The 10,816-nt window shown below is 44.6% G+C and overlaps 1 protein-coding gene across 2 annotated transcripts in view; it reads left to right on the top strand.

Annotated features, from left to right (window-relative positions):
* Positions 1-5,702: 5,702 nt before the first annotated feature.
* Positions 5,703-10,816, top strand: part of LOC309417907 (ubiquitin-conjugating enzyme E2 E2) — a gene marked incomplete at both ends in the record, with an annotated part of 320,158 nt that continues 315,044 nt past the window's right edge. For both annotated transcript variants that reach the window (XM_082015531.1, XM_082015530.1), the window contains one exon: positions 5,703-5,878. In XM_082015531.1, coding sequence (XP_081871657.1) covers positions 5,703-5,878 — 176 coding nt within the window. The remainder of the gene's footprint in view (positions 5,879-10,816) is intronic.

The following is a 10,816-nucleotide window of genomic DNA, read 5'->3' as shown; positions in this document are numbered from 1 at the left end:
CCCGATGCCGGTGGCGGCCGCGGGCTGTTTGCGCCACCGTGCATAGCCTTGCGGTCGAAACTACCGCGACAAACACACGAGCGTGACCATCAAGCGCGGGCCCCGGCCCCCTCCCCGCGCAGGGGGAGGCACCGCGCCCCCGCACCACCTCCGGCCAGGTAACGCGTCCCGCCCGGCCCGGCCCGGCCTCCTGCTCCCCGCGGGGCTGCCGGCGGGTCCCTGGCCGCTCCGGCAGGCGGAGAGGCGCGGGGGCTTCGCTGAGACAAAAGGCCGCGGGAGGTGCGGGCAGCGGCCCGGCGGGACCGGGGAGGCGGGGGAGGAGGAAGGGGGCGACCGGCGGAGGGAACAAAGAAGCGGAAAAAGACGGAAAGAGCAAAGAAAGTTGATACCGGCCCCCGCGCGCCTCTGCCGCCGCCGCCCCCCTGCCCCGTCCCGGCCTGCCCGGCCGCCCCCAGGACTTTCGCGGGGGGCCCGCGGCGCAGCGGGGCGCACGGTGGGGCAGCGGGAGGGAAGGGGGCCGGGAACCCCAACCTCCGTCCGCCTGCGCAGCCCCGCCGACCCCCTGGCTGGGGTTGCCCGCTCCCCCCGTCCCCTCACGCCTCCTTCCTACTCGGCCCCGCTGACCCCGCCCCGTGCTTCCCTTTAACGCGCGCTCCCGCCGGCGGCTCTTCCCCCTCCCCCTTCCTCGGCCTCGCGGGCGCGCGCCCGCGTCCCATCCCCGCCCTCCGCCCGCCTGTCACTTTCCCCCTCCCCTCCCGCCCCCTCACCGAAAGCGCGCGCGCGCGCGCCCGCCCACCCCGCCCCTCCCTTGGCGGACCGCGAGAGCCCGGGCTAATTGGCTGGCTGGCGGGCGCGCGGGGGCGCGCGCGGCGCTGCTCGGGCGGGCGGGCGGACGTGCGCGCGCGCGGAGGCGGCGGCGCGCGCGCGCGCGCGGCAGCGGCTTCACTTCTCTCCGGGCAGCGGGGGCAGGAGCGGCGGCGGCGGGAGGAACAGAAGCAGGAGTGGCCGCCGCTGCTGCTCGGGAGAGGGAGGAAAGGGGGAAGAAAGCAGCGGGGGAGCAGCGGGCTCATGACTCAGTGAGCGGCGGCAGCCCCTTCTCAGCCCGCGCCCGGCCGGAGTCGGGGCGACCGCGTCGGCTTGTCCCGCCGCCTGTGCCCGGCACCGGTCACAGAGAGCGAGAGAGAGAGAGCTGCGCTCGCCTGCAGGTAGCCGCGGCCCCTCCGCCTGCCCCGTCCCTCCCCAGGTACACCTCTGCCCCGGCTTAGGTCCCCGTCCGCTTCCCCTCCCCCCGCCAGGCTCCCACCCCCCGGTCCCTCGCCACCCCTCCCTCCCTCCCTTTTAACTGCCACCCTCGGTCTCTCCCTTCATCCTTCGTCTCCCCTCCCCCCTCTGCACCCCCACGGCGCTGCCCGGTGCCCCCTGCCCCCCCTTGTCATCCCTGGCCGTGCCCTTTTTAGCAGCGGTCCCGTCCGCCGCCCCCTGCCACCTCGGCATCCCTGCCAGCTCTCCCGCCCCCCCCGCCCCCGGCTCCATCCATCCTCCGGTCGTCGCTCCAGCCTCCATTGCTCCTCAGCACCCCCACACCCTTTCGACAACTCTTCCGTGCCCATCTGTCCTGCTTGCCCCGCCGCGGGCGGCAGCGCCGGCCACCCCCGCTCTCCCCGCGCCCCGGCCCCGCTCCGCGCCGGTGGCGTGGTCCCCGCGGCGCTCGCCGCGCCCCTGGGTCGCTGCGGGGCCGGGGTACCCCCTTCCCACTCCGCATGACCCGTTCCCGGGGTACACCATCCCCACCCCACCCCCTCCGCCGCAGCCGTGGGCGCCCGGGTTGGAGCCCCCCGGGAGAGGCACCCTACGCCCGCCCCCCGGAGCGCCCCGAGGAGACCCGCGGCCCACTCCCTTCCCTCGTATGCCCTCGACATCTTCCTCTCGCAGTCTCCTCCTCCTCTCTCCGGCTGTCTCCTACTTCTCACCTCGGCCCGGCCGCCGCCTGCCCGGCCGGGGGGGTGCGGGGTGCGTGTGGCGTTTGGGGGTGCCTATGCCCCCCCGCCCCGCCCCCTGTACGGCCCGATGCCGCGCGCTGGGTCTCCCCGACGGGCGGGGGCGAGACGGGCGAGTCGCGTGTGTGCCCACCCGCGGCGGTGGGGCCGTGGGAGCCCGGGGCTGCCCCTCTCAGCCGCAGAGCCTGCCCGGCCGGAAAGCGGGCTCCTCTGGCCGTGTTGTGGCCCTTTTGCCCTTTATGGTTTCTGATGAAGATGAAGTAAGGCGGCTATTGCTGCTCTTCGTGGACCCTGCAGAAATACTCGGTTTATCTTGGCTTATAGGAAATTGAGACCGCTTTAGAAAGACATCATCACTAGCTCTGCCACCCTTGGGACCCATCTGCGCATTGCCAGGATCTTTCTTTCCCTGAATGCTGGACTGAGTTGTTTTGGATTTTTTTGAGGGGTTGTGGTGGTTGGTTTTTTTGTTGTGGGGTTTTTTTGGGGGTTTTTTTGGTTTTTTTTTTGAGGAAGGAGGGGAAGGTGCCAGTGGATATGTATGACAGAAGCAGGACCTTTTGGACACCCTTCACTTAGAATTGATAGTTGTAGTTAGACTTGTAATCTATGTCTCTGCTGAATCATCTCATGTTAAGGGAGAGACTTTTAAGTCCTTTTTCACTCCTTCCTCTTGTCCCCTCTGCTCATTTTTCTCAGCACAACTAACAACAGTTAGCAACCCTCTCCTGAATGTAGAACAGGCTGGCAGCCGGGGACCTGGACATGCCGTGTCTTTCCTCTCGCGCCCTGTGACAGTTGCAAACACACACGGCTTTCCAGATTCAAGGAGTATCTTGTATTTCTCTGTCTGTGTTCGTGGCAGTGAAATGTTTTTTGAGCAATGTCATCCCCTTGGTTGAGTGTTTGGGGTTTTTTTTTTTCCCCTCCCATTCTCTTTATTTGTTCATGTGTGTGTTTGTCTTTTAAGTTTGACCATGTTTGAAGTGTCTGACTTCAGGCCCTTTAAAACGCACTTCTACCACAATATTGAGCATCCCTTGAAGTATGCAAAATTCCTAAAATTGCAGATGTTGTGAGGAGAGGGCCGGGAAAGAACCACCTGGATGTCAGAAAGGGGAACAGAGAGAGAAGGAGAGAGGAAGAAAACCCTAAAAACCCCCAAGAAACTAGCCAGACATCAAATGAAAGATTTAAGCATTTTCCTGTTGTAAATGCTGGCATTACACGTTACAGTAATTATATGCTCTGGGCTACTGTTACAGTGTTTGTCTGCTGGATAGTAACCTGAACTTACGAAGTGAATACAGTTGTTTTGGATAATAGTAATATTTATAGCCAAGATTATTCACAGCAGATGTCCTATGCATATAGGCTCTATTAAATACGCTTTTAACTCTCCGGCCTGCAGTGTTAAAGCCTCTGTACACTGTGGAGATAATTTTAAAGAGAAAAATTAGATGTATTAAGCAAAGATCAGAACTAAAATCTAGAGTAAAATAAAGGCCATCAAAAGTGTTATAAAAAAAGATGTGATTGTATTTTAGCTCTATGTAGAAGCAAAGAAAATGGGTACCTACTACCAAATTGCATTATAGTTATTAAATGCATATTTTGACTTGTCAGAATATGGTACTTTTGTGTTTTATTACCTCTAAATCTTCTGTTGCCTTTATCTTAAAATTTGACAACCAGGATGTAAATATCGAAATATTAACCCATGTAAATATATGAATTATGTTAAATACAATGTTGTACCTGTACTGTAGGAAAACTTGTTCTCTAAGAATGAACAATTTTTGTATTTTAATTTTAGGTTTCCAACTATGCATTATTTCAGTTACTTCAATGAGCAGGCTAGGTGTTGTAGTTTTTTATATAAATTTATATATGAAAAGATATTTGTAAAGTATTATTTTCCATAATAAAATCCAAAATGTAGCTTAAGCTGATTAAGGGAAACCTAGTCCCGTATCCATCTCTTGCTATCACTTGCTATTACTTGCTATTTTAGCCCCTAAACATTTTGAAGGGATGCCATACTTCCAGATTTCCTTTTCAGAATAGCCTCAGAATAGCCTCATAAATTAGACAAAAAGATCTAATTCCTCCTGAAGTAGTTGGGTTGTGTCAATAATGCCTGAAAGGATTAGTTCTTCCACTCCACAGTGTGTACCATTTGATAGAATTCAATCTTGGTAAGGCTTTTGCAGAATAGGAGTAAATTTATTTTCTTGCATGCAACTGTAACTGGAACAGGGCCTTTTTAAAGAGCGTCCTTTTCAACATAACTCTCTTGGCATTGATGTTACTTTGCCTTTGCTGTCTCTTTCCATAAATATGTGCAGCGAGATGAACTTTGTTTAATCCACTGAATGAGCATGGTTGAATCTCAGCCTGCTATCTCGTTATTCTCCCTTGAGAGAGTATTAAAACATATAATAGTCAAGGTGAATAGTTTTGTTCTTAATTGTGATGGTGTCTGTACATAGGTAAGAGGAAAAGCAAGTCAAAGTTCACAGCAATTTAAAACTCTTTGTATGAAAGAGCAAATTCTTGATTCAGACAGATTCGACCAGAAAACCACCCAGATATATGGGGATTGTGTGGGTGTAAGCAAGTAACATTTGGGCCTCTGTGCTTTGAAGGTGGTTCTTTTATTAAAATCTCTAGAGGAGGATATATAAAATACATATATAAACTACAGGTTTGGAGTTAAACGGAAGACCTTGTGGGTTTGTTGTTGTTTTTTGTTGGTTTTGGGGGTTTTTTTGTAAAATTTTCTAACAGGCATTGCCACCACATATGCTAATTCAGTAAGAGTTTTTCATGGACATCTGCCCTTCATTAGAACAGTCTGAGAAGTCATGACAGCTGTAACAGTGGGCTTGTAATTCCTCATCTGTCGGCGTATTGTTATACTATTTAAAAAGAAGGAAGAAATGAAAATATCTAACTAGGATCAGAAGTGTGCAAATAAAGCATTAACTTGACTTCTGAAATATACTGATTTTTCTTGTTGCTCGTGTTCTCTGACAACTTTGTTGCCTCATGTTGCCTGAAGAGAATTTGTCAGGAAAAAAATTCCTTATGTCCTCTACGAGCGTGCTTACGACTCTAGAAGTGTACCATTTTAGTAAATACAAACAGTCCTGTGTCAGTGCCTTTTGGGTCTGTGAATGTTTCCATCAAGCATGCCAAGATGTGGATTTTGTAATGTGGAAACCCACATTATAGACTTGGAATGAGCCCACAGATTTATTTCGTATGGGATAACAGAGTCTTAAGATAGTAGTAGCTCTCAGTTTTTAACAAATTAGGTTAGATTTGAACTGGTGGCATAGTGATGAGATAGTTAACTCATGATGCTGCCAAGCATTTGAAAAATATCACTTACAGTGAATGATATTATACTTGCAGAATTATTTTTCCCGCTTAACTACAGTAACTTATGCTTTTCATATATATGAGTTTATTTGGTATGGGGTTTAAAATGACCAACTCCTGAATTATTGTTAAGGTGCTTATGGCAAAACTCTTCACTACTAAGGTTACTGAAGTACTGTAACACAAGCATTATGTATTAAGACAAAGACATAAATCTCGTGTGTTATTTCCTTAAGGCATATAAGAAATACTGTTGGACAATTTCTACTGAAAAAGCTAACTTACGTTGTTTGTTTTTTGTTCGGTGCAGCATCTGCCATGTCGACAGAGGGGCAGAGGGTTGATGATAGTCCAAGCACTAGTGGAGGCAGCTCTGATGGAGATCAGCGTGAAGGTGTTCAGCAGGAACAAGAGAGGGAACAAGTTCAACCCAAGAAAAAAGAGGGCAAAATATCAAGCAAAACAGCAGCTAAACTGTCAACTAGTGCTAAAAGGTACAGTGTTCTTTCTTGCTGTTTATTTTCCTTTCTCTTTTTTCAGCTGACCATCAGATCTATGTATTGACTCAGTAATTTTCTTATTGTTTTATTATAACACTACTGTGTCAGTGTAATAGCCTTTTGAGACTGGTCACAATAATGAGACCCATGCACTTTTTTCCTTTCTTTGACAGATTGGCTCTTTCACATGGTTTTAATAGTGGCTTGCATGATAAAAGCTCACATTTTTTTATTGCTAGTAAAACTCAGACAGTTTTGTAGCCTTATAAAATATATCTCTGTGTGTGTATATGTATGACTGATGTTGAAACTTGTCAGTGTAACTTACAGTTAATTAACCATAAACATTTCAGACAGTTCAGTAACTCAGCATGTTAGGACTACCATAATACCTATTGCTGTAAAGTACTGTATTTCCTTTTCCCAGATGGTCAGGTCAGAAATATTTGAGTGAACAACAACTGCATGTTGGTTTTATTACTTTAAACTGTGGTCTGTTTTAATACCCATTTCTTTTCCTTCTCTTTTCAGAGAAAAAGTTTAGTGTTGCTCCATTAGTACACGTAGGGGTGTTAGTCTAGGCAACAGAATTCAAATGGCATTATAGTCATGGAAGTTAAAAAACACTTCTAAAATAATCTGACAAGAGGCCAATTCAGCAGGCTGTCCTGATGCAGAATTCCAGATCCTGTTTCTTTGCCAATTCAAGGCTGTGTAAAGTAGAAGAAAAAAACATTGGTATTGTGCCACTATGGTGCTGTGGTAAAGGAGAAGCATTAAGGCCCTATTGCCATAATTTATAACATTTATATGTAGTAGGAGCCCATAAATACCAGTATATGAACATGTGTGTACATCTTTTCAGGATTCAAGTCTTTGTCTTGGCTTAATCTGTCCATTTACCATTTACATACTTTTTTGAACTGAAGTCTCTTCAGTCTTTCCAGTGAGGTATTGTCATGCTTTTCTTCTGCCATAGACACCTTCCTTACAGCTAGCCTATGTGAGGCCTTTTTTTTTTTTTCTTTTCCCTGGTGAAATGCGTTCTGAAGACCCATTCCTACTATGACACTATTAGGAGATTACCTCGTTGTATCACTTACAGGATGGCCATCGAAGCTTGACCATATTTCTTTTTATGACTAAAAGGGCAAAAAAACAACAAACAAAACAGCTTTCACTTCAAACCATGATGTAGTTAATGTAGGTAATCCTCACAGCTGTTACGATTTCTGGCCGCCTTCTCTTTTGTCTGCTTCCTGCTATTGTTATTTTGTTGATATTGGGAATATTGGACTAGTCATGACTCTTAAGGTAATAAAAAAACAGTTTTTAACGTCTTCAAGAAAGAGTCTGTGCATTCTGAACTTTGTATAATGCTTAATGTAATGATGCCACAATTCTGACACGGGCCTGTGGATGCTATCCTATTAAAAAATTAATAATGATATGTCAGAAGTTTGTCTATTAATCTTAGCTTTGTATTTTCAAAGCTTAGAGCTTTTATCAACATGCATTTCACAGTGATAAAATTATTTAAACCTTTTAAAATTTAATCATATCTGCTTATGGTTCTGCTGAAACTAATTATGTCAGTTGCTGACATCAGTACGTTTGCCAGTTAGACTCTAAAGCCAGTTTCACATGTGTACTAATATCGAAGAAAAGCCTTTGATTATGCATTTTAAAAGCTGAGATGATTTATAAGAGTTCTGTAGATATGTGTACAATAAATAATATTTTTCAATAAATGTATTTTAGGAGTGCTGATTGTCATAGCACTTTGTGTAAGGATCACAGCAATGTCATTTTTTAGTAGCAGGGGTTTTTAATAGTATCATACTATTTTCTTTTCTTTTCTTTTCTTTGTTTTTTTGGTATTCAGTAGTTTGTCACTGTGTTAGAATTAGGATTACATTTCTATAAACATTCTTAATCTGGCCAGGTTTTCATATTACAGGTTTTGTTTCTTTGCTTTTTAATTAAATTCAGTAATGCCTCAAGAAAGGAAAATCAGAAATTAAAGTAGATGATAAAAAGGAGACAAGTAACGTGAAGGAAGGAAAAATGGAATAGAGACCTTAATATGTAATAACTATTACAGAAACTGTCTGTATAAAATATCTTCATAGTAATATTATTATTTTTGTTCATTCAAAATGAAAAATAGCACAGGAATGAGGCTATGCTCCTTCAGTGGGAAAGTTGTTCTTGAACAGGTTAAAAAAGTGATTTCTAAAAAATTGAAATAAATTGAAGTAATTCAGCTGTCTTAGTGGAAAAAAAAAGACTGAATATATGCTTAGCAACTTTTTCCTTTTCTAGCTTTTGTATTCTGTGGGGATTTATGGCATTACTCTAAAGTCACAATAATCTTCACTTAAATGTTTCCCTATCCAATTCCTTCGAACTCCATTATAGCTAACGGAGTCAACTCCGCTAAAATCAGTAAAACCCGAAAACAACAGAGTGTACTGCAGTTGTGGCTTTGGTTAAGATTGCTTAATTCCTGTTTAGACCTGAGAGCACCAGCAAGTTAAGCTTAAGGGCTTGATTCTAACCTGAGTTTCTAAGTCCTGTTTTCTCACTTGAAAAGCCTTTCCATGCACATGGAATTGTAGTCACGGTATTTTTGGATTATGTTATGATACCTACTGTGTATCTTGGATTAGAATGAAGATTCGTGCATCTGTATTTGGAATACTTCTGTTCTGCTTTTTATGTTTATGGAGTCAATTAGATTTAAAGAATTTTCAGTAGTATTAGGTTTTATATAAATCAAGATTCAGCAGTGTGCTGACTTTTGCTTGTGTAAAAGTAAACTGCTACCATGTCTTATGTATGAATATACTGCTCCTGCAGTTTGCTGTTTTCCGAAATGACCTGATCATGGAGGATGTATGAAACCACTCGAACTCATATTTGAGTAAGGTTTTTGTTTTAAGCTATGGCGTTTCTTCCATCAGCATTGCTATAGATGGCATCAACAAGGCTGAATGCCATCGCACGCAGTCCTTCTCCCCTAATACTTTTAGGGCTAGCTGCTATACAGGTGTAATAGCTTACAGCATATGTCATACGGTGTACCGGTCCTTCAATTTTCCTCACCCAGAGGGCATCACCTTAAATAGCAACCTTTCTTACCTGACGTGTCAAGACTGAGAAACTCGCTGCATATCACAATTACAGTTCAGACACGGAATTGAATTGCTGTCCTTGAAAACAGCAGGCATCTTGTTACCTCTTAAGTAGCAAATCTTAGCATGACCTTTGGATTGAGAGGAGTGTAACCATTCTTGGCTGACATAGTAGCTCAACAAATAAATGTATTGTTTTGCTTGGCTCCTGAAGTTGATAGCTGAAAATCTGTCAACCTTTGTGTCCAGTCCTGGAATTTTTTTCTGAATATCTGTGCCCACAATGAATTGTGAACTTTAAGACTTTAGCTGTAGTCTTTTCTTTTCTTTATTGAAAGAAGTTGCAATCTTAAGGAGTAGCAAATAGGTAATGGATTAAATTTGTTTGAAATTCAACAAAATAAAAATGAGGGTTTTTTCTCTGAGGAAAAAAAAAAAAGAGAGGGGAAGTTTATCACAGCATTATTTACAAGGAATCCAGGAATGATATTTAGCATGTGGAATGTGACGGCAAAATATGCAGTGCTTTTTCATATAAGAAATATCCTTGTCATTTATTGTGCATCTATTATGGAGGCAAGAATATTTCTTTTCCTCCAGCATGAATCTAACCATTTTTAGATCAATTTCCAGTTCAGTCACAGTTTATGTAAGATTGAAATACATACCAGTGATTGCATTTCTTACGATTTTCTAAATAGCGTATTCTTCAGTATTGGTTCACCTGGATTTTATGGGTAGAGAGGCATGTATTTTAGAAAAGTAGATGTGATAAAAGTAGTTCATTGTCATATAGTCCTTTATTTTGCTTCTTTTCCTATTAATCATATTGGGAAAGCCTTTGACATTTTCAGTTCTCTCTTGGCTTTAGAGAACTTTTAACTCTTTCATGAAGAAAACAACACACAGTCCCCCTAGGCTTGGAACAGTAGTAAATATGTGTCTGTGAGAATTAATGATATTTGAAATCTCCAATGTACTTTCATGCTTCTGAATTTAAGGGTAGATTAACCTTTGCCCTATTACTGCAAGGCAACTGTGTTTGTTCTTTTCTCATAGTAAAATGGAGGAGAAAAATACTTTGTGTGTGTGTGTATATATGAGCGAGAGAGGGGTTAAATGACTTCTTTAAGACCAAACAAAAAGTATCAGATCTGACATTGCAAATTAAATGTCCTGTGTGTACAGCTCAGGACTTTGATTACTAGCAAGGGCTTTTCCCCCTGCCGTCACCCCTCTCTCCAATATATAGTAAACCAGCATGTCATTAGTTTGAATATAAACTGGATCTATATAATGACTTTAATTTGGAGTCCTTTTTCCTCTCTGACATAGCTAAGCATAACTGTACTGAGGCAGAAAATCCAAAGAAAGAGATGCCAGAAAGGACCCTGCAAAAAATGTTTTGTTGCCAGAGGCTGCATATTCTCACTGTGGTCAGTGAAGGAAATGAGGCACATCCTCTCCTATGCCAGATTCTGAGGGCAACTCAATGGAGATATGAAACAAGTGCCAGAGCAGTGGAATAACTCATGCAGACAAAGGCCAGCTTGCACATTGGAGGTCTCTATCAGTGCAAGGCTCTCTGGGATGTTGTCTGATGATTTAATTGTAACTTTGAATGCCGTGACATGTGAACAAGCTATTGTGTGTCTGCTGCTCTACAGAAACTGTTTATGAATGTGATCTCAGCATGAATACAAGGTAAATTAAAGTTGCAACACAAGAGGTGTAAGGTGTATATATTAATTTTAGTTTTGGATGCTGCAGAGTAGGAGAATAAATACGTACCAGT

This window comes from Phaethon aethereus (genome assembly GCF_964289735.1).
Source record: "Phaethon aethereus genome assembly, chromosome: 2".
Lineage (NCBI taxonomy): Eukaryota > Metazoa > Chordata > Aves > Phaethontiformes > Phaethontidae > Phaethon > Phaethon aethereus.
The sequence above is the reverse complement of the archived record's forward strand: the minus strand, read 5'-3'. Positions and strand labels throughout refer to the sequence as shown.